The sequence below is a fragment of the Thyridium curvatum genome, assembly GCF_004353045.1.
Source record: "Thyridium curvatum strain D216 chromosome Unknown NODE_122_length_77464_cov_78.342579, whole genome shotgun sequence".
NCBI classification, from domain to species: Eukaryota; Fungi; Ascomycota; class Sordariomycetes; order Thyridiales; family Thyridiaceae; genus Thyridium; species Thyridium curvatum.
The window spans coordinates 1-27,420 of record NW_022156877.1 but is presented as its reverse complement, the minus strand read 5'-3'; the positions used below and the strand labels follow the sequence as shown (position 1 = coordinate 27,420).

Sequence of the window (27,420 nt, the reverse complement as noted above, 5' to 3'; positions counted from 1 at the left end):
AAAGGGGCGATTATCCCCTGGCGTAGGGGTGGTATCCGCGGTTGCCGCCTCGTCCTCCGCCCCGGTAGTTAGCGCCGGGTCTACCGGCATTCTTGGGACCGGTCGGGGCGTTTGCCGGAGGCGCGTTCTGCGAGTTCATCTGCTGCTGCTGGTGGAAGCCGCCGCCCCTATTGCGGAAACCACCGCGGCCCTGATTGGCGTTGGGCTGCGGGACGTCGTCGTACATGCCCTCCCAGGACGTCGGAGCAGCTCCGCCCATGCCGTACCCGCCCTGGCCGTACTGCTGCTGCTGGTTGTCCCGAGCACCTCGGCGTCCTTGCTGGTCGTACTTCTGTTGCTCAAAGACCTGCTGCTCCTGAGCATCGTAGCCCGGGCGGTTGCTGGCGCCCTGGTTACCGGCGCCTTGCGCACCACCGTCCTGGCCGCCTTGCTGCTGTTGCGCCATCATCTGCTGCATCTGCTGCATCATCTGGGGGTTCATGTTGGTCATGTTGGCCATGTTCGCCATGGGGTTGTTGCCCTGGCTGTCTCCGCCGCGTCCTTGCTGTTGCATCATCTGCTGCTGCATTTGTTGCATCTGCATCATCTGCATCATGGCCGCCGGGTTCATCGCGCCCATGTTCATCCCGCGGTTCATGGCCATCTGCTGCTGTTGCATCATCGCCATGTACTGCTGCATCCGCTGGAAGTACTGGGCCATCATCTGCGGGGTCATGCCTCCTGCAGCGCCCATCTGCTGGCCCATCGTTCCCTGGTCTTCCATCCCACCGCTACCTCCCTTGCGGAACTTGCCGCCGCGGCGGTTGGCCTCTTCTTCCTCTCGCATATTGCCACGCGGCTGTGCTTTCTTGACCTCAATCGGCTTGCCATGAATCTCAAGACTAGCGTTCAAGCAAGCGTCGACACCGGCATCGGACTCGAAAGTCACAAAGCCGAAGCCTCTGGGCCGACCGGTGTCCTTGTCCATCATAAGGGTGGCGTCAACTACACGTCCAAACTGAGCAAAGTAGTCCCTGAACTCCTGGTCCGTAGTTTCTTGTGAGACACCGCCGACAAAGATCTTCGATGTCTTCTCCTGCTCGTCGCGCGGGATGGCACGTTTGGGATCAATCTGGCCACAAAGGGTGAGCTAATGGTATGCAATACAGTGGGAGAGGAAAACCTACAATCTTTCCGTCCAGATAATGCTCCTTGACCATAACAATGTTCACTGTCTTGGGATCCTTGAATGTGAGGAAGCCAAAGCCTCGCGAACGTCCGGTAGCACCATCACGCATCACAGTGCATTCTGTGACCTCGCCAAATTGGGAAAAGTAATCCCGCAGGGACTCTGGGATGGGGGTCAGTTTTGGACATGTACCTATGCACCCAATTCAACTTACGATCAGTAGTCTCCCAATTCAGACCTCCGATAAACATCTTGCTATAGAACAATCACATTAGTAGACGCTCCAGGATGTTAAAGAGAAGGTAGGTTGGCCAGTGCTGTGTGAGGGGCGAGAAAACATGACAAGCGCCAGAATGGTGCTCTTTGCTTTGGGCAGAAATCAATGCTCCGCATGCATGCATGAGGTTCGACAACGGTATTGTCAAAGGAGGCAAAACAGAGGGCAGAGGCTAGGGTAGAGGCTATGATCGACCATTTGTGGTCTCCATCCCCGCAAGTGACGAACGCTTTCTGAGGGCTTGACTGGATCTCAGAGGACTCGTCAAATCCTCTTGAAATTGTGGGAAACCCGAGACCTTGGCATTCTTCGTCGTTGAATAGCTCATCGTCTTCAGAGACGAGAGGAATAAAATCTTCACCATGGAAAGAAGATACTTCGAGGTCCATTGCTTGTCGATGATTGATTTGGTGGTTGTTGCTCGTGGCGCTGGCGATGCCTGGTGATGACTTGGGGAACAATTTCCACAGATAATCCCCAATTCTCAGAGAAATGTGACTGCTGCGATGAGAGAGATGTGTCTCTTGTCGATGACTTTTGTTTCTTTCTCTGCCTGATGATCTGTTTGCGTATGTCTTGCTACCGGTCAAGCTAGGTACTGAACGAGAGCGCAACCCGCTGCCAAATCTTGATACGGCTTTCTCGAGGAGGCTTGCAGCTCTTCTCTGGCGATCTAAGATTATTTGTGACTGCGGGCCTATGAACCCCAGGAGCGTGCTCCTGGCTTGCCTGACTAGTGTATTCGACGTCCGCTTCGAGGAGCACTCCCGATGAATCCCTCATTCGGCCATGTTTCTCAATCCCAGGCAGAGGCAGCTTGCTCTCAAGTATCGTTCAGATCCCGCGCAGCTTGTGCTCTGTTTTGACCTTGTTTTTACTTGTTGCTCGATGACGACAAGACACGCGTCGACGGGAAGCAGTCATAGCGAACGCCCTCGAGTTCCAAGTAATCTTGGCACGCGACCACAGATTCCGGTCCCCCATTTGTGCCTCGATGATTCCACCCATAGCAGACTCGGGCAAGTTGTGCTGCGCAGTTGCCAAGCGGACCGCTCCAGCCGTTCTCGAGGCCCCAAGCCAATCCAAACAGGGCGGTCACAGAAATCATGATGCAGTGCTAGTGTAGGAAGGGAGCGATAATGCGGAACTTACCCATCTTCTTTGGCGTTTGGACCTTTGGTCATAGGAGCTGGCGCAGGAGCTGAGTAACTCGGTGTGTCATCGTGAGGCGCGACTGATGTGCTGCCATTGCCTAGGTTGAAGTCGACATCGTCGTCGTCATCATCGTCCACCTCATTGTTCGCTTGCCCACCACCTCCGCCACCTCCACCTTCGTAGCCGTTCGCGGTATTGCCATAATCATCTTGAAGGGGGGCTGGAGCAGCGGCGGGAACTTCTGGGACTTGGGGGGCCGGAGGAGCCTTTGATGCCAGATCGTCATCAGCATAGCTGCGTAATGTTAGCATCCAAAAGCTGTAATGTGTGCGACTGGTGCAACGTACAGATCGGCGAAGAGATCCTCATCAAAATTCTCGGGCTCAGTCATCTTGGAATCTTGGATAGTCGAGATGATGGCCGAGTCGAAGCTGCAGATTTGTCAAGGATGGCCCAACACCGCGAGGCCCAATTACGTCGAGACTCTTCTGATTCTTATGTCAGGTGTCAAGCTCGGTATTAAAGACGCCTATGAGCGCGATACACTGCTGAAGAAGAAAGAGAAGAGGAGAGCTGGATGAGGGGCAGGTAAGGTTTGGGACGAGGAAGTGAGGTTGTCAAATGTTTGGTGGAGCCCGAGGCGCGCCGATTGGAATTTGACTGGCTGAAAGGGTAAAAGTGATTTCGAGGTCTCCCTCGTCTCAGCCTGAGGCGCCCACTTTCACTCCCACAAACACGTTCTTCGAGCGAGTGGTCCGTGCACTAGCGCCTCGGGTGACCCTTCTCAGTGCGCTGTGCACACCGACTGCTAGCTTACCAAGGCCTGAAGGGCGCTTTGTTCCAGCGCCTTTGTCAGTGGGGAACCGCCCCAATTCACTGACATATCTGCGGGTTAGTGAGTCTAATCATCGCGGTGGGAGCACCCGCAAACAGATGTGGAGGGGAGGGGTAGGTAGTTACACATGCAGTTGCCAGCACCAGCCATAGACTGAGCATCGCACACTGGCTCAACACCGCCGTTCGTGAGCACTTGACCAACGTCACGGATGGGTCTTGACAGTCTTGCAAGGATGCTCCCTATGCTTCACTAGCAAATGTATGCACAAGAAGACAGCGATCATGTTCTCTTCGTCAGGCAGTGGCAAGAAGCCGCCTCCTCAGGTACGTTTCGAGACCCGACTTGCTTCAATGGCGTCACTCAACCTTACTCAGACTTCAACTAACCGCCTCACGCAGGAGATGGTGCAAGTCGGTGCGTTCAAGACCTTGATTTCTAATCCTTCCTCCCGCCTCGCAAGCTCTTCCAATCGCCTTTGACTAACCATGCTGCGCATGCGTCCTCTACAACAGACAGGTCCGAGTGAGTATGACAGACAGCACAGAAAGACGTTGGATATGGATTATACTGACAATGATCAGCTCTGCCTCCCCCTTCTGGCAGGCTCCTCAAAGAGACACCGGCAACAAATCTGGCCGTGATTCAAAAGTTGTCGGGGCATCATACTCCCATGCCGATATGCTCAAGTTCGACTCGTTGTAAGCTCGTCCTTTGTCGCGCTCCTGTTACCTATCGCAGCTGACATCAAGCTTCAGGCACCTCTCTGGGTCCTCGCCTCGACCACGAACACCCCCCTCATCGTCCTCGTCCCGAATTCGGACTACCAACGTGACATCCCCGCCGGCGAGGCAAAGCTCCGGGCTATCTTCACCGCCCTTCAAGACCTATATGAACTTTCTGTCCAGGACAAACGATGACTGGAATGCTGAAGAAGCTGACGAAATGTACGATTATGATGATGATGACGGCGATGAATTTGGCTTGCCCAGCCTTTCCAACATGAAACGGAAGTCCATACGTATGGCTGCGCAGAATAACAAGGACACGGGCATGGATGGGCTTCCCCCGGTGGACAGATCTTTATCAGGGCTGCATACTCGAAGATACTCGGATAGCGCCGACATCGCAATTGAGCGGCCTGCGCCATCCTACCCCGTCCCGAAGAAGAGCGAGGGAAAGATATTGAGACCCCAATACAAAGACATACTCGAGGACCCCGCCAACGCTCTTCATCTAATCAGCCATCCCCCAGCCCCTCCCAATGCCTCGTGGAAGGAGATGGACATCATGGCCTCGAGGATCACCAGGATAAACAAGTTCAAGATGTTATTGCAGGCCTCCACCATATCACTCCCCGATTTGAGAGCTCTGGCGTGGTCAGGCGTGCCGGAGGAAGTACGGGCAATGACATGGCAACTGTTACTAAGCTATCTGCCGACCAGCAGCGAGCGACGGGTAGCCACCTTGGAGAGGAAAAGGAAAGAGTATCTGGACGGCGTTCGACAGGCTTTCGAACGCGGAGGAAGCAGTGCTACATCATCAGGACGTGGCAGGGGCTTGGATGAGGCGATCTGGCACCAGATCAGCATCGATGTTCCCAGGACCAATCCCCATATCGAGCTGTATGGTTATGAAGCCACCCAGCGTTCCCTAGAGCGTATCCTATACGTCTGGGCCGTTCGTCACCCCGCCAGTGGGTATGTGCAGGGCATCAATGACCTGGTCTCGCCGTTTTGGCAGGTCTTCCTCGGCGTTTACATTGCGGACCCCAATATTGAGAGCGGCATGGATCCCGGACAACTTCCGAAGGCTGTCCTTGATGCCGTGGAAGCAGATTCATTCTGGTGCCTCACCAAATTGCTGGACGGCATCCAGGACCATTATATCGTCGCTCAACCAGGCATTCAGCGACAAGTTGCCGCGCTGCGGGACCTCACGGCGAGGATAGACAATCAATTATCCAAACACCTTGAGAAGGAGAATGTCGAATTCATCCAGTTCAGCTTCCGCTGGATGAACTGTCTGTTGATGCGAGAGATTAGCGTCAAGAACACCATCCGCATGTGGGACACGTACATGGTTAGTCATTTCATCCAGCTATCAGTTTTCTTCATGCGCAAGCTGACATGCCTTCCTCAAAGGCCGAAGAGAATGGCTTCTCCGAGTTTCATCTCTATGTCTGTGCAGCATTTCTCGTTAAATGGTCGGACAAGCTCTGCAAGATGGACTTTCAGGAGATTATGATGTTTTTGCAGTCCTTGCCGACGCGAGAATGGACGGAAAAGGATATTGAGCTGCTGCTCAGCGAAGCGTATATCTGGCAGAGCCTGTTCAAAGGCTCATCGGCTCACTTACGGGGTCCTACTACGCGCAGTCCGTCAACGAACCTGCAGTTGTGACGGACCAATCACCGAGGCATCTTTCTGCTTGACAGAAGCATTGGCGGCCTCACAACCCCGCCTCTCTGCAGCTTCTCTGCTCTCCCGTTAGCTTCAACCAGCTGGGCTTCACGGGTGGGTGGGGAGGGGGGGGGGACGGCCATATTCAACAACGTTGCGGTCAAAGCTGCGGCGCTCGACCAACTGAATCAAACGAAACGGTGTCACAAACCTATCAAGCTCCAGAGGCCCTATATTGAAACAAGACTTCAAACATCCTGACCCCCTCAGAAGCACACCGCCCTCAACTCTGATAAGATTGGCGGATACGGGCTGCCGGGATCAGATGACGTGGCCGAACCGTGGGCTATCACAGCCTCACAGCATGAGGTCGCCGGCCATGTCGCGCAGCCCCCAGGACTGAGGGGCCAGTCATCTTTTCAGACTTAAGCATAAATCTTCCGAAGAGGGTGTGGTCTGTTGTACTGCGTCAAAACCGTACCGCATCGACCATGTTTCTCATATACAAGCAACTGTGTCTTGTCTGTTTTGCAGCTCCGGGAGACCAGCGATGGCAGCGAGGCGCAGTGCTCCATGAGGCTTTGGCTATTTCGGTCGCGCTGGTGGATGGTGTGCCACCGAGATGGGAGCAAGTCTTTGTAATGCTGCTGCGATACATTGGGCAACAGAACGGGAATACATAGAGTCGTCGGTACACAAAATAGCTTGCATCATCTTGGTCGCAATACATGAGCAATTTGCGGGTGCTTATCCATTACCGTGGACTGGAGCAACACAACGCAGGCTTAGCCGTGCCATCTACCTAGCTACTGCTACTTGTGCAATGCCGTCTTCCCGAAGGTTGCTGGTTTGCAAGTTCGTCTGCTGTAGGCGACGAGAAACTGGATATACGAGCTGGTATCTAGATCTGGGCTAGGGTCCGGGCCGGGCCTGGGCCATGTGTGTTGAGCAGTGGCTTAGACTCATACCAAAGTTTTGAAAGATAGGCTGGAAAGATGTCTCGATCCCGGCTGGAGACAACGGTTAAATGGAATGGCCTCGCCAAGTGCTCTTGAAGGGATGAGGGGGTTGGGGGTCGGCTCGTCGGCCTCTGCCGGAAAGGCAAACCGAGCAGTCGGAAGCCCCAACAACCATGAAAAGGAGGTTCCCGCCCGATGATCAAGGGCCCCGGCTGGCGAGCTGCTGACCCGGAATTTTCACCCGTCGTGTTGTACCAGGTAGCGAAAATCATGGTTTCACCTGGCGCCCTGTGCGATGGACCGAGGACCAAGTAGGTATCTTTGTGGGGTGGGTTTGCACACCTGTGGAAAATCAAAACGGACAGACCGTTGATGAATGCGCGCTTCCGCATGCGAGCTATGCGCTCTATGCGTGCATACTCCGGATAGGTACTTCGTACAAATTGCTAATATCATGGCTGACCTTGAAACGACCCATTCTGCTGCCGTCTATCCCGCTTCGTTCCAACTTCAATTGCTTGCTTTCACATCAACATCTGCATCAGCAGACTTCAGCTCTTTAAAACCCTGACTGCTGCCTGACAAACAAACACTGGAGCTTCGATTCACCACCCGAACTCTTCTCGCATCTGATTAGTGCTCTGTGGCCTGCTATTCTGAGCATCATGCCGTCAGCAAGCAAAGCAACAGGTTGGGTCGCCTGCAGGTGTTGGCTCATTGCTCGATGCTGGTTCGCTGGTTCGTCGATGGCGACATGCCTCGATGGCGACACCATCGCCGCGGACTAGCATCTCACACATCCTAGGATGAAAAGAAACTTCGGCAGCTTGGGCAGCCACATCATCCCACTTGTTCTGACGACCGAGCCCCGGCACATGTGAGACCCCGGTTTCCGTCAGAGGGAAATCTGAAACGCGGAGTGAACTTGATGAACCAATTGAGTATGGAAGTCCCCATCCACTGCCGGTGTGATCCCTGTAGCTGATCATCATCCTGACACGACCTGTTGCAGGCGAAGCCTTTTGGTCTAGGTTTTGGCTTTCCTCTCTTCCTCCGTCCTGCCACACACCACGCGCCTCCCACGTTACCCACAGAAAATTGCCCCCAATCATCCCGCTCTATCAGAAAAGTGTCGACGTGTACAGTTGACGGGCCTCAGTGGCTTTGCCCGGCTTGGCTCTGCTGACTGGATGAAGTTACCATTGGCTCGGTGCATGCGTCGTGACGCGTAAACAAGGGCTCTTCCCAGGCTCCATGTTCACCATCCCAACGCTCCCGCTCGGGCAGATCAAACCAGCATCCATGACGAAACCACGAATGATGCCCGTTCTTGGACCGAAGGTTTATGCCAGCCGGAATCGGAATCGGGGACCTAGGAACGCGGAACCCATCTATCTGATGCCTCCTCAGCTCGGCGAGGGAGTTCTTGAATTTGCAAATGACTGACTGCTCTGGACCCTGAACTAGGGATATGGCGGCTTGGTTTGCCTTCCCCAAGGTAACTCCGGATCCCTATCTCACATGAATCGACGGTGACCTTTCTTTCGTCTTCTCTCCCTGCACGAGTCAGCCACTGTCCTCGATACCCCAATCTTCTTCTTCCTTGACATGCCCTAGAGCCCATTGCACAGACGCTTTAGTGAGCGCGTTGTCGCCGCGGTCGGCGATGGTTCCGGTCACAGGTGGAACCCCCAACCCTGTTTCCTCCGCAGATTCAGTGCTTCGATACTCCCCATCAGTGTGAGGTTTCAAGCATGGTCGAGTCTCAGCTTCCAGTGAGAGCAGTCTCAGCTTGTAGATCGTCTGCATGGCTGCGCCTCGGTCCTCTTGGCTCACCACCAACCACAGAAGCCCGGACCCAGCACGCGCGGCGATGTTCGTTGCCGAATTTCCTGCGAATGGGATGACGCATGCTCGTCCTTGTGGAGATCTTGATGGTTCAGACGAGCGTCCAAGCCATGATCAACGATACCCAAAACTTATGCACTCGTCTGCTATCCAAACCTCCAGCTGCAAAATCCGGGAAACACAGCATCTCCTTGTACCATACCTTCTTCATTTTTGGCAAAGCCTTGATCTCTGCTGAGCCAGGGTTGGGTTAGCTCCCCGATAGCCAACTCCCTTGGTAAGATCGAGGACCGATGCAGCTGCACTCGGGAAAGTACCGTCAGACGCAGCTTACAGCGTCTTGTACACCAGTTTATTCGCTCTGGCACCAGTCAGTGTGGAACCAGTTCATGGCAACCCTGCTGATGAAGGGAAGGGGCCGCTTGGTGTATGCTGTGAACGTGGAGCTCTCTCTCGGGTCCAAGCCCACCTTTGAGCTCGAGCGCTTCGGGCCCAAAGAAACAGTGCTTTGCATTTGCCTGCGACTCCATCATATCTTGACCAGGGTCCCCAGATCCCCAAACCCGTATCGTCTGCAGAGCCTCCTGTCACTTCATGCGCCTCGTCTGAGGTCGACCTCGATCTAGTATTAGCCCAACAAAAAATGCCCTGAGCAACGAGAAACTCCTCTTGTTTGTTTTCTAGGCCCTCGTTGTCTTGTTTGATCGTGCTTGATCGGTCTTCACTTCTTTTCGACTCCCTAGGCCGGGGTTCTGTGCGCTTTCTACGGCTCTATGATCTTCGCTTTCAAACAGTTCCTCTGCTCGGTTGTAGGGATATCCCACGCTACTGCAAAGGCTCGAGTTAATCTCGTACCTATTGCTTTGCTTCGCCCTTGTCGGATAGACCTTTTCTCGACTTTGTCCTTGTTCCCTTCTTAAAAGCCTGTTTGCCGTTTCTTCGCCAAACCTTTTGTTTCTCTTGGATCCCCTTTTCGTGATCGTCGACCAAAACTTGGTGCTCCCCTGCCCACAGCCACTCGGTACGTTTCAATCCTTCGCAGCTCATCTGGTCGATGCAAAAGCTCAGACGTCGATCCTGCGCCGTCGACCACTATTCTTTCCTGCTGGTCTATCAGACTTTCCCGGAATTGGACGAGCAACACACCTGACCTCGCCGGCCTGGCGATCATTCTGTTGGCGATATAACCCTGGTGATCCCGCTGACTGGAAGGTGGTCCAGTCCTCCTCCGGTCTCTGTTGCAGTATATGGTGCTCGAGCTTTGTGGCTGGTATTGAGGTCGAACAAATCAGGACAGTCTCGATATAATCGCTGCCGGCCGGAGGTTGTTTATCTTTGATGCTAGGACTTCGGGACGCGAACGAATCTGGCCTTTTCCCCTGGCACAAAACTGTTCAGGATCGACTTCAAACTCGTGGACTTCATTCTCTGGAGGTGGTGGCCGGTCTTTCCAGTTCTAGGCCTGATAAAGCGACGGGAGGGTACCAGGAAACTTGGCACCGCCAACAACACTATCCGAGGAGTTTGAGGTTCGACTACAGAGTCAGTGATAGGATTGGTGCAGGGGATATACCCCTCTTGAGAGCCGCAGAAGAGACGGATCATTGGTGGAGCAGTGACAGTTGGGCTTCGGAAGACGCATAGGCTGTCAGGGTGAACAGCTCGACCGACTGACCTACTGGACGACTGCCTGGTGCCGGCAACATGGATGTGACGGCCATGTTGAACACCTCCGGCGGGGAGACGGTGATGAAGGAAGAGTTGGGCCCGCTGTCACAGCTTGAACCTGCTATGACGAGCGTTGAGCAGAGCTCATCCACCTCTGCCATATCGTCTGCTGAGAGTACACCTCACGTGGTAACCTGTGAATCACGGACACCAAGTCGAAGTCGGACTCCCTGGGATGCTGGAGGCTACTCTCTGCCACTAGCCTCAGACCCATTTTCGATCCGAACTTCATCGCTACCTAGGATACCCCACGATCGCGAATCACCAACAGACCAACCTAGTTCGGTAGACTTCAAGGGGGCCTCGCCTCAACATAAATTCTCAGACAGCCGCAGCAGCCTGTCCTCTTACACACCTTCCTCCACAGCCTCTGTTTCTCATTCAAGGATATCTTCTCTCTCCACCGTCGGAGAAGACCAGACCTTTGATATAGATACAGCAGCCGACAACACCTCTCTTAAGACTCGAGACCAACATTCAACGACTCCAGACTCGAATTCTTACACAGACAAGGACGCAAGCATTCCTCAGATCTTTCAAGCTGTGTCTGATATTTACTTGGCGCGGTATCCTCCAAGTTCTTCCGAGCGACCACAGTCTCCATCTGACGCTGTCCTGATCACTCGTGAACAGGAGCTTGATAAGATAGACGCGAGGTCAGTGAATCACTGCCTTCCTTTGAACAATAAAAGTCACTTCCCCAGCTCTATTTCTGAACACAAATCCGACACCATTCAAAAAAAAACAACCACAACCACCACCTCCCAGCTCTTCTGCCCACAACCAAGATTGAGCAAAGCCACTTCACCTTTCTATTCCCTTCTCATCCTCCTACAACGCACTTTGACTCGTTCAATAAAACTTTCAATCCGCTGACATCATCTTAACTTGCATAGCGCGTGGTCTCATCGTAGGAACGGCCGCTTCCATTCCGATACTTCACCTCTGACCAGAGGTCATAAACGCGCAGTATCAGCACCAAACTTCAGAGTCATGGCCAACCCAGGCATATCACCCACTGCCAACATGGGCCCGATCATGGAACCCAGCCCCGGCGAGTCAAATGAGAGCATCAGCCCTCGAACCAGCCAAGGACTATCTGCCTCGGCAACTCCTCCAACTGAAGTCGCCGCCCATGACGCCCATAGCTTGGTGGGTTCGGAAGAGCCCCATGAGGCTGAGCTGAAGTGCCTGTTCCAGGAGAGCTGTGATCTTCAGGCACCCCTCCGAAAGGCCATCTCGCACATCTTTGGCAGGAACAAAACAAGCACCAGGCAGGTTCCCAAGGACCTGTGGGTCTACGTCTGCCGCAAGCACTACCAGCGCTGCCGATACCGAAATGCATCTGAGTATGCACGGCTACAGTGCGATCTTGTTCACACCCAGATCGATCGCATCATGGCTTGGAGTGATGAAAACCAACAGAAGGGAATCAACACTGGCGTTGTCAAGGACTGGAGTATCGGCATTCGGAAGCGCGAGTTGGAGCGCCTCAAGGGAAAGAAGGGCAACGGTCGCAAGCGCGCTCTGCAGGATGGCAACGAGGGGGATCACGACGAGGACGAAGATGACGAAGATGAAGCCGCAGACACAGCCGAGTTGAACGGTACGGCTGTGCCCGAGTGGCTGCTGCAGAGAGTCGGCGATGGGTACTCTGCCGACGAGATCCGACAAGTCATGAAGCTCATCCAGGCTGCTCTAGACGATGAGTCTCTCAAACTCATTCCCGACATTGAGATTCTCATCAACTTCGTGGAGGAGATAAACGACAGCAAGAAGGCAACAAAGCGGCGGAACGTGAACGGCCAGGTCCATAAGCGGTCGCAGTCGGTTGGCGTAGGCATGCGTCGAGAGACGCTGTCACCAATGGTTCGACGCCCGAGCCACCCTGGTTTCTCCGTCCACGACAATTACTCTCCTAACGGTCATGGCGACCACTACCAGCACCCACGTGGCCGAGGAGTGGGTGACTTGGGTCAGCAATACCCTGCCTTGAACCACCCTCCGGAGCGACGCCATGCTGTCCGCTTGCAACTGCCGCATCGGCCCGCCTTCAACAACATTCAGGAGTACCAGGCTCAGGACACCTTCCCAGCCCCGTCTCATCATGCCATGTTCTCCGGCTTCCAGGGCTTTGGACAGACTCAGCAGTCTTCGTTTGCTTCGCCGGGCAGCAGCTCTCAACGTCGAGCTAGTGTCTCGATGACACAGCAGCCTGAAGCATTGCCCCCTCGTCGGCCCGCTCTTCACCAGCGCTCTCACTCGGAATTCAGACCCGCTCAGCCGGATGGCCCTGCCGACTACCGTACGAACTACTCCTCGGCATATGGTAACCAGACCTTCCCTGACCATAATGCTTACTCGAGATACGGTTCTGCCTCGAATGAAGGACATGCCACCACGAGCTCGGCCCAGTATGCCTACGGCCCTTACCAGACCCCCCTCTCGAACGCGGCTGGAGCAAGACACTACGACAGCATGCCGTTGGTAGATCAGGCCTCGCGGGCTCAAGACATCCACACTCGGCTGCCCCAGGTTCCAGAGAGCTCTGCCAGGTCGACGCTCTATGCAGGCCGAACCTTCCTCCCCCCTGTTGTTCCGCATTACGGCAACAACCCTTTCGTCCACCACGACTCAAGCAACCAGTTGCCTCCGATCGCCGGCCACCCGCCGTTCCAGGAAATTCCCCCGTCCGGTACTCCTAAGCCAGTTCAGCCCAGGACTGTCCAGGAGACTGATAGGGCAAAGGAGATCTTCAGCTCCCGCCGCTAGTGCGACACACACATCTGGCTACTTACCGGCTGTGGGCCCGAGGCACCTCAGCTGGTCGGCCTCTTCCGATTCAGGACTTTCCTTGCTCTTGCCTCTTTTTCTTTTTTGCACATCTCCTTTCTGTCAAGCAATCACAGCCACCCTTGCAAGTCTTGCACCTAGTTGTGCAGCTGGGTACCACTGTGATACTTCAGACCTTTGAGGAGCGATCAAATAGATGTGTACGATGTGGCAGGCGCCTCTTTCCCTTCTCGGCTTTCCCCAGGATGCTCTGGGACCGGTCAGGGGTTATTATTTCGACAAAGACCCGCCTTAATGCTCTCACCAAGTATTGCTATTCCTGGGCCCAGAAAAGCGGCTCCATGTGAGGCTTAGACCTCTTTCAGTTGTACTTCTATCACAACTTCAACCCCTACATCTTTATTCTGCCCTAATTTTCTTTCAGCGACTCAAACTCAGCTCTTTTACATCAAGCCAAGACATGTTCAAGCATAGCAACACAAACCACAAACACAACTCAGGCTCACAGCCACAACTCCTGGACAAGTCATGACTGTTGTTTTACGGTGCAGTCAGATGGTTTGGAAGACAAGCTTGATACCATGAGGAATCTCTGGGAGATGCCTGGGGCATGGCAGACAAGGGGGGCTTCTCTTGATGAGTACAATGGCGTTGGGTCTTTTTAGGTCGGATCATGGGAAATACCCGGGTTTTCTTTCTCTCGTGCCATTGAGCGCTGATTTCTCTATTTTTTCTTTCTCCTTTTCTCCTAATCATCACGGCTCACGGATTCGACGGGAAAGAGGTCCGACATGAACCTCTTGGGCCAGGAGCCCCGAAAAAAAAAGCTGGTTACGGGACACGGAAAGCGTTGTTTTCGCTCGTCGTGGACACTTCCAGGGTGAAGTGGCCACGAGAGAGCATGGGTAGCATTGACTACTGAATAACAGTTTTTCCTCGAGAGTCTTGGTGGCATGTATCGTGATATCCCGTGATCTGGTCACGTCTTAGCATCTCCACAGTCCTAGCCTATGCTAACCGCGGCCTACCGCCGCCATCTTGTTTGGACGGACCTCCGATGCGGCGCCACAGCCGGCGCCGTGCGTAGTCGTGAGCCGGCGGCAGGGAACCTTGGTCAGGGAGAAGCCAAATACGTGCTCGGATTCAGCTCTCTCCGCCTGGGTAATTCGAAAAGTGGCAACTACCCGAGTCGCCCGGTCGTGTGCCGAAACCTGGTTTGGTGATTCCTGACCTCAATCTTGCTCATATTAACTGACTAAAAAATACCAAAGACCGTGGATTTTAAATAGCGAGCCCTTTGCCGCGGCATGCTGGGCAGTCACGGTCCCAAGTTATTCCATCTAAGGGGCGCAATATCTGGACCCGACACTTGACATACATACACCCTCTTGCCCCCCTTCACTTCTTGACCAGGCTACCCTCTTCTCCTCTTTCCTCCTTCTTCCGATCTTGTTTTCCAACTTGCACATGATATCATCATAAACTTTCTTTTTTGCAACCATCACTGTTGTGTTTGTTTCGAAATCGTCAATACGATGGACAGCCCGGCAGATCAAACTAGACCTATAGAATGGGTCAACCTGGTCACCGTGATGCAGGGCAGCAGCCCTCATATGGAGCTTCCACCTATGCAGTCACAGTCGTCTGTGTGGGACATTGTTCGAGGTGATCTGGATGATCACCCTGCCGCATCCGCTGTCGGACCTAGTCCATCATCTTCTCCGTCCCTGCCTCGGCTCGAGCCAGCGACGTCACCGCAAGGCTCCAGCGCCACTGTCATCGTCGACCCTCCATCCGCGACACAGGGGGATCCCGTACAGCGGGCCCTTGAGTTCGGCGAAAGCTTGGTCGGCTCCCACGCCCGCCTGGCGGACATCTCGCGAACGCTCGTCCAAGCAGGGCATCCCGCCAAGCACTCCGGGGAGCGAACGCCCCGCGGCCGCAGCGCGGTCGACGACTCGCGGCCCCTCGCGGAGTTTGACGTCAAGGAGCTGCGGCGCGAGCGCGACAGGCTCGCCGCGGCCTGCGGCTGCCTGGACAGGGAGCTCCTCATCATTCACGAGGTGGCCTCGCGCGCCGGGGAGGTCTTCCTCGCCTCCGCCGAGAAGGTCGTTGAGCTGTCTGGTCTCATCGACAGGCTCGACAGGCTCAATGAGGCCTGGTCGGCCATCAGCGTCCGGGACGCCGAGACCCTCCTGCACGGGGCCGAGGGCGGGGCCGGCCTGAAGCGCAAGGCCTCGGCGGAGATGAGCGTCGCCGTCCCCGGCCCCAGCCCCAAGAGGAGGAAGGTGGTTTCGGACCCGGACGAGGTGCCGGACGATGCCTAAGCCCCGGATAGGGATCGGGTCGGCCCGGCTGAGCCAGGATTGCGGACTTGACGGGTCATGATAAGGGGTTGCGTTTTGGAGAAGCGAGGAGCTGTTCTTGACCCCTTTTGGCGGTAATTTTAATGAACAATTGGAGGAAATGTGCTTTATTTCTATGGGACAGGAGCCCGGGCGTTTGTTGGCGAAACAGGAAGCGTATCATTTGTTGTCCCACGACGAGCATTGCGGCAAAGTATTCTTGGTCAAAGCATGGGCATGATGGTCTGAGGTCAGACAGGTTTCTTTCTTGGATATTTATATTATTCTTGCAATTTTTTATTTGGCATGGTAGCATTTGACAGTCGTATTTCATTACCACATCCCTTGACGACCAGTCGCCACTCACTGCCTTTCATGACATGTTGCCCTCCACCCTGCCTTGAACGGAAAGTTCTTCCCAGTCTCGGAAATGTTTGGCTCCAACCCGCCTAGCTGGATGGTAAGTGTCCTTGTTTTTCAACACACTCACTTTCGTCTCTCTTCAAACAGTCGAGACAGCTTTCTCTGTCTTTCTCATATGCCCTCCACGTTTGGGCTGATATCAGCATCTCGCCCGCAGCTCCCCTCGCTGGAGCCACACTCATCACCTCACTCGTGCCAGTTTTCCATTCCCACCGTATCTACTCGTACCTACGTCAAGGGAGCCTCAACCTGCCTTCATCATGTCAAATCGTCAGTACTCCACCTCGACATCTCGGCTAGAATATATGATGATCATGATGCTAACCTTTCCCCAGATGCTCGGCAGTCGAATCGGTCTCTGGACCCTATTCCATCTCAGACTCCGCAGGATGACCGACTTGAGACTGGAGGTGCACAGCTCTCAACTGCTACTGCACCCCTGGATCATGTCGGGACAGGTCGTCTCAAGGAGAAGGAACTGTTAAATAATGGAGAAACTTCCAACCGGGATTATGCAACCGGGCTGCGCATTCTGGAACTCGAAGGTCTGTCAACTGACAGGCTTCGGCAAGCAGAGAATACCACATCCCAGCTCGTCCTGGCTACAAACCAGATGGCAGCCTCCTCGTCCAAGGTCCTCTCGCAGATAGATGGGACCAAGCCTCGTCGCCATTTCGATCTCGAGCAACTGCGCCGCGAGCTCGACGTGCTGGAGCAGAGTCACTCTCTGCTGGATGAGGAGGTTCAAGATCTAGAAGATCTCGCTGATGAGTGTCGCTCCGTGCTGATTGTGTGCGAGGAAGAGCGGAACAAGTTGTTTCAGTTCATTTTGAAGTTGGAACGGCTGGACGCGATGAACGCAAACGTCGGTATTGACGACCTGCATAGCCGACTCCAGGTCAGGCAGAAATCGAGCCCCGAAAGTTCGACGATTGCTGCATCCACAGTTCTCCGAGCCAAGAGGCGACGTCTTGCTTAAGGGGAATTGATGTGTCTACCTGAACACAAAGCCTGGACTTTCCTTGGAGTGCTCAGGTTGAGAATCACATATCGATGTCGGGGCTGCTCCAAACTGGTATCGGAGCTTCGAGCTGGGTGTTGAGGCTATCTAATTGGAGGAGCACATTGCAACTTTGCACTTACTAGTCGACTCCGGGTCTTGCTTCATAATGCTGATGCTAATAGATTCACCTTGATATTTGGAACCTAGTCATACCATAACTACCAGATACTGTTGCTATACACTTCACTTCTCTCCTCATTGTAGCTTCAATCGCCCGATCAAGCATCCGAAGAGCGCAGCGTGAATATGCATCATTGCCAATCTCCAGATAAGAGATAGAGAAGCTCCTGAAAGTAATACTGCCATGTGAAACGAAGCAAAGTCCCGTGGTAATGTCCACAAGGCTTGTCTGTCTCCTGTCCTACCGCAGGACAAACTGTGCAGGCCGCAAGTCGTGCACCTCGTTATCACCCCGAAACAACTCCCCATACATGATACCATGTACATATGCCTCGCCGACCAACCTCCACCTCCCCTGAGCCTCTGCCTTCTCACATTTCCGCAACACATATGGGAATTTGGCACCCCTAAAGATCACCACTACATCCCCAACCTCAACACTTGCGGGCGCGAGTCCTACCAGACCGGACTTAAGTAGGACGCCCCTTCGATATGCCTGCCATCCGAGCATGTTATAGAAGCCCGAAACATCTTCACTTTGAATCCCGGTTTCCCCTCCAGAAATCCCGCTACGAATCTCTTCCAGGACACCTTCGTAGCCCCGAAGAAGTCCTGGAAAGGTGCCACTGCCTTCCGGGTCTTTCGATGCCCGGCGGATAAACCCGATCCCATATTGTTCCATGTCCGCGATGGGTATGCGCAGATATGCGCTTGCCCTATCCTCAGGGTTCGGATAGGGGTCCTTGCCATGACTCCCAGATTTGAGCTGCTCCTCTGACAAGCGGCATAGTTCTTGGATCCCTTGCAGATACCCTAGCAGCCCTGGATGGCTTTTGTTGACGCCTTCAGGATCCGGGCACCAAGGCTCTGGCGCAAGTCGGTCAACTGAATCAAGGATGTATCCACAGAGCCTGATCTCATCGTGACTAATGGGCATTTGTGAGTCGGATGAGAAAGAAAGCAGTGTAGCTCCGGCGGATACATCGAAGGAAGAGTCCCAAGGCAGCTGTCCACAAGGTCGTAGAATCTCCTTCGACCAGTCTGGCACCCAGCTTGGAATGTCCTCTCGATGTTCCCGGTGCTGTGCTAGGGACAGAATGTCGATATTGCCACCGTCGATGATTTTCCGTGCCGTAGTGGTGTATATATCTGCCGAGGTCGTATCCGGGCTGTAGTCTGGAGTGATCTCGAGTAGAGTTGCGTCACTCGCCAAGCCAAGAAGGGCGAAGATTCTGTCCCGATCCTGAGTCGCGCAGGACCGGAGGCCGATGTGTACCTTTGCCAGAAGTCGTATCAGAATCATACCCTGCGCGGCTTCGCCGTGATCCCCAAAGCGCAGTCGCATTCCCGATATGCTATTGGTTTGCGGGTTGATTTGATTATTGCACAAAGTCATGAACTGACCGGCGAGCTCCGTGACGTCCTGTGTCTCCATGATGCTCACTATGTGTCTGTGCAGCCGCTGGACGACGTTGATGGTTAAGAAGGGGAGGTATAGCAGGCATCCGTGAAAGTGGTCGAAGGGTACTACCTGCCCTCCACAGCGAATGTCTATGTTCCTTGATACGACGTATTCCTGGATGATCCAGACGCGATTCCAGTATGGCCGCAGAGACAAAGCGCGGAGGCCGTTGGCCATGTCTATCACCTTGGGTATGTCCAGCATCGCAGCCGAGATGAGGTCGGCCAAGTCGTTGTTGATCTCTTTCTCGAGCTCGGCGTATTCGGTATTTTGGTTGCTGGATAGTCGAGCCAGAGCTATGAGTTTGCCTCGAATACCGCTTTCCTTCAGCATTCTCCCTGTTCTATTCAGCTCTTCTATTGTCGTTTCGCTGCCGTCGGAGGCAGTCCCCAGCCAGACGATTGTGTTGGAGGCTTCACCGTATATATCCCTCATCTGGCCGACTTGGTGTCCCTTTTCTTCGGTGTCGCTTTGGTTGATACACAGGGCGTCGATCCACAGATGAACGTCTTGTGATTTGCGGCGAATGTGTCGAAGAGCATCGCGCAGGTTGACAGTGACTTGCCGGGACTGCCCGTCGACTATGATGGTTGCTGTCTCACTGGGGTCGCCCCAGGTGTATGAGAGCGTCTCGTATTGGGGATCTTCATCGCGAAACGCATGGTACAGATCGCAGGATATTGGAATTTTGTCATCTTCGCCATGGCCTTCCCTGAGAGCTATGTCTCGTAGTTTGTTTATGATGGCAGAGAGCTGAGGTGTATGTGCTGCCTTGGATGAATCGATGGAATGGAGCCTTAGCAGTCGAAACTCGGGCCTGTCCAGACGAAGAGGACGATAGCCATCCATGGTTACTTGCCTGAGATCAATGGATGACTCTTTTTCAGGACAATGAAACAAGATTGACTGGAGATTAGAGAATGTCTCTGGGAGTTTAAATGCACATGTCCGTAAGGGTGAATCTTCAGCTCTTCATGCGTGACCCCACCTCCTTCAGCCGCACGCACAAGTGCACCAACAAGCAGCTTGGATGAGGATATGGCGCTTGTGATAGCCCGAACACAATAGCTGATTGGAGTAGAAGCATTCGGGTGGCGGTATTCTCGTTTCATCAGTCGCAACATGAAACGCTCCTGGCTGGAATTCGGTATGGTCTCGACTGCGAAGCATTTCCGTGGTCTCAAGATTTCGTTCCAAAATCAGGAAAGATCTTGGCGATTCACATGATATCTTAGAAATGGGGTGGACATGCGTTGCCAGATGAGAACAAGTGAGATCGGGAATTCTGGTATCCAACCGCCAACACGATCAACCAAGGGTGACCCTTCAGAGTTGATCATGCCTGCAGTCCCGTCGACTTTAGGCAGTGGGACGTCGGCGACAAGTTAGATCAAGCGGATAGTATAGTCTAAATCAAACTATAGGAAAACAGGTCATGACGTTGAGAGTGTCACTTTCACGGACCTTCTGACGAACAGCAGAGTTGAGGGCCAGACAGGTCCGGACGAGGACTTCTTCGCAATATAATCAACAACACGTCCCAGATTCCATTGTTTGATATTGCCTCGAACTCGCTACACTCCGTCCGGCCGCCTCGCCAGCACTGTATAAGTCGGCGCGGTCTCGTAGCTCCACTCCGCCAGCTCCTTCTCCACGGCAAACCCCTTCTCCCGCAGCAGCGCCTCGATGTCCTCGCGCAGCCCGCTCAGCTCCGACACCTCGACCGCGACGTTGCGCACCATGGCCCAGTGGCAGTCGTCCACGCCTCGGAGCACCTCGAGCTCCCAGCTCTCCACGTCGATCTTGAGGAAGTCGATGCGCGCCAGGTCCTCGTATTCGTCGAGGAACCGCGACAGCCGCTCCACCCGCACAGGGACCTGCGTCGCCCCCGCGCTGGACCGGTCGATCATGCGCTGGTAGTGCTCCTCTGGTAGGGCCTTACGAAGCAGTTCCTTCTCCTGCGGCACAAATGTCGAGTTCCCCGGCGCGTTGGGGAAGTAGGTCAGCATTTTCGTGGAGGCGGTGGCGGCGGGACTCCCAGAGCCCAGTGCGCACTGGTGGGCGGCCACGTCTGCCGGGGCAACGCCGTGCAGGGCCAGGTTCCGCTGGTACAGAGAGAAGATCTGGGGTACGGGCTCGAAGGCCAGGATGCGCGCGGCTGGGTACTTGGCCTTCATGTAGAGCGTGAAGAGGCCAATATTGGCGCCGGCATCGATGATGAAGGGGTCCGCCGGTAGAGTAGACACATCGTAGCAATGGTCTTGATAAATTTCCTTGTAGATGAAGCGTGCGTCTCGCTCGGCGCCGATGTAGACGGCCAGGTCCGGGCCGAGTTCAAGGAGCTTCGGCTCCGACCCGCTATGGACACCTGATGATGAGGCCGGGGCGATGTTGTCGGCAGTAAAAGAGGCAGGCATAGAGGGTATGCCTCCTGTTGGTGGTGGTGATACTAATGACATGGAGATATATCCTCGAGCTGACTACTCTACGTATGGAAGCCAAAGTACAACCTAAGTATCTGATACGATTCTTACAGGCAAACGCCCTCCCTTATAAGTCAAAGGCCACATTTTAGGGCGAAGTGCGGATAAGCTCGACTTTCTCACGGTCTGCCATAAGCCACCTTGGCGGATAAGATCGACTATACCACCCCTCGAATGGTAATGGGAGATCCGGCACGGAGGGCCGCCTCACTTGCAGGTGCGGGGAATTCCAAGAGGAATTTTCCGGGGGGCGCATGCATGGGGAGACGATAGCTGCTCAGGCCTCTGAGATAGTGCTGACAACACCTTTGTCGATAGATTTCATCTGAGATGTGAATACAAAGTGGATAATGCCCTCTCCCAAATCCAACAGACCAAGAGCTTGACTCGCAGGTCTTTACTCGACGAAGACAAACCACATGCGTAGAAAGAGTATGGTAAAGGCACGGTCCTCCCTGTAAGCAAGTGAGGCAGCTAGTTATGAAGACCTAGGAGAAATCCTTCCTATGAAGAAGCAGGAATGACGGGGGGGGGGGTTGGCAGGGGTCCTGGCCGGCTTCCCAATTCAGTTCCACAGCGCGTCTGGACCGGCCCGCCGGCAATTTATACAATGAACCGAGAGGATGAGCTAGTCCATATGCGACGACGAAGACCGAGCTGCGCTCTAGTCGAAGGATCTCAATGTACGAGTCGGTAGTAATGAGCTACGAGTGAGGTCCGGAAGAGAGGGAAGAGAGCATGTGTTGGATCACGTGACACCCGCTGGCCAACGCAACTCCCTACTTACCTCTTTTTTAGCCTGGCCAGCACTGGGGATAAAAGCTTCCTTTCGTCATCCATCATCCACGTCCCAGATTGCAGAATTGAACAGGCCTTTTGACCACCCCCATCGGAGTATTTGCTGTAGATCTGGTTCCTTTTTCCCTTTGTTTTTTTTTTGCCCTTTTCCCTGATGTGGTAGCAAGAAGTTCGTTCTCTCGTTTTTACGATTGAGCCGAATCTGACAGTCCTCATACCGCATCACCGGTCACGAAAATCGAAAATCACAAAAAAATCACAAAGTCACGAATCAAAAACACACAAGCAAAATCCCCCGGGTACACAAAGACGACACCCAGCCAGAGGACGAATCCCATCCTCTCGGCGAACGCATTTCGACCAGCACTGCTGGTAATCAAGGGCTGGATAGCCCGGGCCTCGTGGCAGTCGTTTGCCCGATCCCCTCAATTCAACTGGCGTGGATGCCAAACAAATTGCTCGATATCACTCGGCCCAGATCCAGAAACCGTTGTCAACGGGTCTGGCCACCTCACTACCTGAATGCCCGCAAAGAAGAAACAAGCACGCACCCCAAGACCAGTAGATTCCTCAAAAAGTCACCCGAAAAGCCACCCGAAAAGTCACCCGAAGCTAAGCCCGAGCCTGAGCCAGCCCCCTCAGCTTCTATTCAGAGTCCTCCTCCAGAGCATCACCCCTCCCTGCCCTGCTCCTCACAAGACACCAGCATTCTGACCGGGATCAGAGCACGGAAGACTCTCGACATCGGATCTGACACCGCACAGCACTTGCCCCTGTTCTCTTAAGCGGACACACCTTCACCAGCAGCGGCAGCAGTGGCGATACCTGCCTTAGCGCTCGACCAAGACCCCTCAGCGGTCAAGTCTGAGCCCCCTGACCTATACTTGCTCCTCCTTCCCGCTCCCCTCAGTAGGAAGCTTCTCGGCCGGAACAACAGAGACTGGCTTCCTTACCAACTAGGAACAGTCCCCCCCTGCCTTCCGAGTCCTCCTTGCCAGTGCAAGATAGACCTTCATCTGTCGCTCTAGGAAAGAGGCCATCATGCGCCATTCTTCCTGCTGGTGAGAGCAACACTTCGTTCTCGGGACCGTCCTTCCATCAATTCCGGGACCCGGCTATTCCCTACGAGTGGCACCATTCAGAAGATTCATTGTCTCTAGTCAGAGAAGTCAGAAACGATCTGCGGGGCTTAGCCTTGATCAACCTTCGGAGAATCCGGGACCAGTTCCATCTCACTGGACTTCCCTAAACCAGCCTGAACTCTCTTTAAGTCCCTACCTGCACTTCGCCTCCAAGAACGCGCCCTTCAACCCCTTATGTTACTTCTGTTCCTGTCAAAATCCAACTTCGCACTCTGACGGACAGTATGTGAGGGCATCGAGCACCGCCGACATGGACCCAGGACCCTCTTCCAACCAGAATGACGGCTTCGCCGGAAATGTTAACCCAGTCTGAGATCCTGGGCGAGACGCTCGCAATTCGGTATCCCAGATCCGACCCTACTCGTTTGCGGAATACGCTAGGGGTGCCTTTGATGAGAAACCCTACGGTTCTTACCCCCATCTGAATCTCCCGGCACACGACTGCACACTACCCAAGCGCAAACGGACAAATCGAGAGAAATGTCCAAATCTTCACTATGGCATTGATAACCCTCCTGGGCGCAAAACTCGATCTTCAAAACTGGGAAGATTTCGTCCCGCATGTTGTACACTCACTCAGCACGTCGGTGTCGGACTCTACTACATGCACCCCCTTTCGCTCCCCTTTACGGACGAGAAGCAAAGAATTTCCTGGTGCCAACTCCCGAACATGGCGAGTTTGGACTTCAACAGCAGAACCTCCGAGACGAAGCAGCCTATAAGGTGCAATTGGCCCAGACTCGCATGAAGATTTACTATGACGACCAACATTCCAAACTCCAGGACATCTCTGTGGGAGATTTCGTCTACGTCAAGTTGGCAAAACCAGGAGACCGAGGATACCATCTGAACAATCAGACCAAACTCTCATTTCGCAAGACCGGCCCCTTCAAAGTCTTGGAAAAAGCTGGGCCTCTTGCTTACAAAATCCAACTCCCCCCATGGCTGAAATGGAATCCAGTCATCTCTGTGTCTCACCTACATCCAGCGAAGGATGATACTTTCCAACGACCCCAACCGACGCCGGGAGCAATCACGAAAGACGGCATCAAGAAGTTTACAATCGACGACATCGAGGCCCATCAAGTCACGGCCAAATCCCCAGGAGAGCGCAAGACGATGCACTGCAAAGTGAAGTGGCTAGGTTACGAGGAACGCACATGGGAGCCAGAAGAGGAACTCCAAAGGATGTTCCAAGGTTGCTGGAGCAGTACCAGGGAAAAATTGACAAACCCCCTCCAGGGCATTTTCAGGCAGCACAGTTGTAACACGGGCGCTATTTTATCTCGTTCCAAGTACTGGAGCGGTACTTGGTAAACTTATTTTTTTACCCCCCATATCTTCAAGTCAATAATCCAACAAGCGAATCCCCCCCTGCTTCAAAAAAACCATCTTCCCCCAGCAACCACTACCCTCTCCCATCAACCATTACCTTCTCTTCACTTTTCCATCATCATCAGTTGACTCACATGTCAACCGAGCATTGACACTTGGGAACACTGAGCATTGACCAAGTCCTCGCATTGTCTCATTGTTTTTGTTTTTTCTCTCACGCGACAGAAAAACCTCACGCGTATAAAAACCGCCAACTCTCCCATCAACCACTACCCTCTCCCATCAACCATTACCTTCTCCCATCAACCATTACCTTCTCTTCATTTTTCCATCATCATCGATTGACTCACATGTCAACTGAGCATTGACAAAGTCCTCGCATTGTCTCATTGTTGATTTTTCTCTTACGCGACAGAAAAATCTCACTTATATATATAAAAAACCGCCAACTTGACAATTCTCCCCACCAACTCCCCAATCCGACAATCACGATGGCAAACCCTCCATCTCCGACTGAGCCGTCTCGTCCTCTCGACATGACACCATCTGCGAAGACCCTGCCAGTCCCTGAGAAGTCTCAGACTGAGCCGTCTCGTCTCCTCAACATGACACCATCTGCCGGCACCTTGTCGTGGATGTATGAGGACAAGCCCATTCCCCTAGATTCCCTTGGGAAAAACGCAGGCAACACTCTCATGCAATGGTGCCGTCAGCGCCACAACCGAGCGTTTGAAGAGCGAGCCTCTCCGCTTGCGATGGGATCTCTACACTCCAAGCGTACAACTGAGGCCGAAGCCTCAGCAAAGATGGAGGAATCCCTTCGTGAAATCGAAGAGCATGCCACTCTTCGCGCCAGCATCCTGACAGAGAGCGCACAAGACAAGGCAGAGCGACAGACCCTTGCTGAGGCCGCCAGGGACGGCGGGTACACTTATAACCCCTTCGGTTCTCTTGATGAAAACCGAGCACATCAGCAAGAATACCTCGCACGTTCCAAGCTCAAGGAACTGGCACGAGAACAGCGTCGTGCCAACAACCTTTTGCTGGTGTCTACCGATGAACATCGTGAAGAGGCCTTGACCGATCGAGCCTACAATGTCGAAGACCCGGAGTTTGAGCAACACGATGACAAGGACGACTCTGTCAAACCTCGACCTGAGGCGAATCCAGGTTCTGCAGTCATGGTCGAGGTGCACTCTCAGACCACAGCTGAAGACGTTAAACGACAGCTGCTGACCAAGCGACACGATGAGCATGGTATGCCTCTGCCCCAGCGTACCCAACATGTGGCATGCATCTTGACAGTGGGAGGCAAGTTCTTGGTCCCGTATGACGACAAGCACGCTCAGCATCTTGCCAACCGCTCAACGAACACCTTCCGCACTTCCCTTCAATTCAGAGTTGCGGAATATGGCTACACCGAGGTCCTCATTCTCTACACCATCTCGCCTACTCCCGGCAAGGACTTCACCTTTGCGCAGACCACACTCTTCCTGAAGGACTTCACTCTCCCTCCCCAGGGCAGGGACATCTCCGCGGAGGAAGCAACTACCCTGCTTAGGCAAGCCGGCTTACAGGGTGAGGTCAACTCCAAGGCCTTCCATTCTGCCATGGCCATCGCAAAGTCGGGATTTGTCTTCCAGTTCAATCAAACCGCTCTCGACGCCTTGCTCCTCACCAAGCGCAAGGCGGAGACTCTTGCCCTGTGCAGCAAGCTCAAGACGATTTGGACACAGGACGAAGTCACGCTCGAGTCCTTTTCGGACGTCATCCTGTGCCAAACTACTGCCCTTCTCAAGCAATGTGAGCACGACTGGAAGATCATGAAAGGCAAAGATCCATTGGATCCCCTCTTTGCAGGATGCGCCAAAGCCCGAACCTTCAACATGGGAAACATGGTAGATGACATTGTCTTTGACTATGCCGAGCCTTCGGTAGTGTATTTCCGATCTGCCGACCATCGCGCTGCCACCCTCGCATATGGTGCCAAAGCCGAATTCGACTACGCCCAGGCTCTTGCCGCCGAGCTAGCGGACAAACCCTGCAAGGCTACCTTCATTCCGGCCCATCGTCCGAAGGACGGTGAGGCCGTTTGCCTCTACTATGTAGTGGTGAACGAACCAAAGGCTGCAGATATCATGCCGGTGGTGGGCGAACATGTCACCTTCAAGATCGACTCTCACCCAATCTACCTCCCAGAGGCACCTGAGGAGGAATTCTCTGAGGAAGAAGTCAATCTACAAATCGTCGATCACATCCTCAAAGGCTACGCGCAAGCGACACGCATTGACGATCAAGCCTTGGCTAGAGCCACCGTGGCCTTGGCTTTTATGGACATCTATGACGGACCTGCAAGCGAATTCCTGAACTTCGCAGAGAGCAAGCTGGACAAACTCACTCGCCGACCGAAAAACGATGACATTCCGAGAGAGACTGTCGTGGAGCACCGACAGCGTGTCCTTGACTTCGTAACCTCGGCCATGGAGCAGAATCAAATCAAGCCGCCGAAGCGCGACCCAGCGGCGACCAAGCCTTCCTGGTCGGCGACCCGAATCGAGCCAGTCGACCTCATGGCAAATGATCTTGATGCCAGGTCTTGGGCATAGCAATTTCTTCGCCACCAGATAGATGAGCATGATGGTTAGAGAGCCTTCTCAGTGGTGCTATGGGGTCCGCAACCTCAGGTTCGAGATGGATGTTGTTCGTTGTATTTCATGGCCGTGTGGAATTAAGCTGTATATAGTGGGTATTAATAAGGAGTAATTGATTGATCCATCTTCCAATTCTTGATCCCAGAAACAGATCAAGGCTTGTGCCCTCCGGGTATCTCTCGGCGCAAGGGGCAGTTGACTTGTTGAGAGGTGTGTGCATCTATCACACCTTCGTCCCTTCTCTCTGTCTAAGTAGAGGCATGCTAAGTCTATATATACACTTAAATTGTACAAAAGAACAGTAGTCAGTCGAGCAATAGAACTGCTCAGATGACATACTAAGGCAATAAGAATTAGCTGGAGAAAATTGGTTTTTTTTAAAAAAAAAAAAAAAAAAAAAAAAAAAGGAAAAAAAAAGAAAAAGAAAAAAAAA

The 27,420-nt window shown here is 53.7% G+C and overlaps 9 protein-coding genes across 9 annotated transcripts; 6 read left to right on the top strand and 3 right to left on the bottom strand.

Moving 5' to 3' along the window:
• Nucleotides 1-10: 10 nt before the first annotated feature.
• Nucleotides 11-2,991, bottom strand: E0L32_011866 (uncharacterized protein; the record flags this gene model as incomplete). Its single annotated transcript, XM_031134642.1, has 6 exons — nucleotides 11-1,111; nucleotides 1,167-1,330; nucleotides 1,383-1,423; nucleotides 1,674-1,946; nucleotides 2,598-2,894; nucleotides 2,948-2,991. 6 exons carry the CDS (start codon nucleotides 2,989-2,991, stop codon nucleotides 11-13), a joined length of 1,920 nt encoding a protein of 639 aa, XP_030999758.1.
• Nucleotides 2,992-3,719: 728 nt separating this feature from the next.
• On the top strand, nucleotides 3,720-5,837 carry E0L32_011865 (uncharacterized protein; the record flags this gene model as incomplete). Its single annotated transcript, XM_031134641.1, has 5 exons — nucleotides 3,720-3,852; nucleotides 3,951-3,960; nucleotides 4,020-4,136; nucleotides 4,194-5,517; nucleotides 5,580-5,837. The coding sequence occupies 5 exons, from the start codon at nucleotides 3,720-3,722 to the stop codon at nucleotides 5,835-5,837; spliced, it is 1,842 nt and encodes a 613-aa protein (XP_030999757.1).
• A 4,511-nt stretch (nucleotides 5,838-10,348) lies between these two features.
• On the top strand, nucleotides 10,349-13,144 carry E0L32_011864 (uncharacterized protein; the record flags this gene model as incomplete). The annotated part of the gene is made up of 2 exons (XM_031134640.1): nucleotides 10,349-11,028; nucleotides 11,269-13,144. The coding sequence occupies 2 exons, from the start codon at nucleotides 10,349-10,351 to the stop codon at nucleotides 13,142-13,144; spliced, it is 2,556 nt and encodes an 851-aa protein (XP_030999756.1).
• Nucleotides 13,145-14,700: 1,556 nt separating this feature from the next.
• E0L32_011863 (uncharacterized protein) lies at nucleotides 14,701-15,492 on the top strand (the record flags this gene model as incomplete). The annotated part of the gene is made up of 1 exon (XM_031134639.1): nucleotides 14,701-15,492. The coding sequence occupies one exon, from the start codon at nucleotides 14,701-14,703 to the stop codon at nucleotides 15,490-15,492; it is 792 nt and encodes a 263-aa protein (XP_030999755.1).
• A 701-nt stretch (nucleotides 15,493-16,193) lies between these two features.
• On the top strand, nucleotides 16,194-16,912 carry E0L32_011862 (uncharacterized protein; the record flags this gene model as incomplete). The annotated part of the gene is made up of 2 exons (XM_031134638.1): nucleotides 16,194-16,203; nucleotides 16,269-16,912. The coding sequence occupies 2 exons, from the start codon at nucleotides 16,194-16,196 to the stop codon at nucleotides 16,910-16,912; spliced, it is 654 nt and encodes a 217-aa protein (XP_030999754.1).
• Nucleotides 16,913-17,357: 445 nt separating this feature from the next.
• E0L32_011861 (uncharacterized protein) lies at nucleotides 17,358-19,427 on the bottom strand (the record flags this gene model as incomplete). Its single annotated transcript, XM_031134637.1, has 1 exon — nucleotides 17,358-19,427. One exon carries the CDS (start codon nucleotides 19,425-19,427, stop codon nucleotides 17,358-17,360), a length of 2,070 nt encoding a protein of 689 aa, XP_030999753.1.
• A 725-nt stretch (nucleotides 19,428-20,152) lies between these two features.
• Nucleotides 20,153-20,995, bottom strand: E0L32_011860 (uncharacterized protein; the record flags this gene model as incomplete). The annotated part of the gene is made up of 1 exon (XM_031134636.1): nucleotides 20,153-20,995. One exon carries the CDS (start codon nucleotides 20,993-20,995, stop codon nucleotides 20,153-20,155), a length of 843 nt encoding a protein of 280 aa, XP_030999752.1.
• Nucleotides 20,996-23,562: 2,567 nt separating this feature from the next.
• On the top strand, nucleotides 23,563-24,318 carry E0L32_011859 (uncharacterized protein; the record flags this gene model as incomplete). The annotated part of the gene is made up of 1 exon (XM_031134634.1): nucleotides 23,563-24,318. The coding sequence occupies one exon, from the start codon at nucleotides 23,563-23,565 to the stop codon at nucleotides 24,316-24,318; it is 756 nt and encodes a 251-aa protein (XP_030999751.1).
• Nucleotides 24,319-24,827: 509 nt separating this feature from the next.
• On the top strand, nucleotides 24,828-26,942 carry E0L32_011858 (uncharacterized protein; the record flags this gene model as incomplete). The annotated part of the gene is made up of 1 exon (XM_031134633.1): nucleotides 24,828-26,942. One exon carries the CDS (start codon nucleotides 24,828-24,830, stop codon nucleotides 26,940-26,942), a length of 2,115 nt encoding a protein of 704 aa, XP_030999750.1.
• Nucleotides 26,943-27,420: the final 478 nt, after the last annotated feature.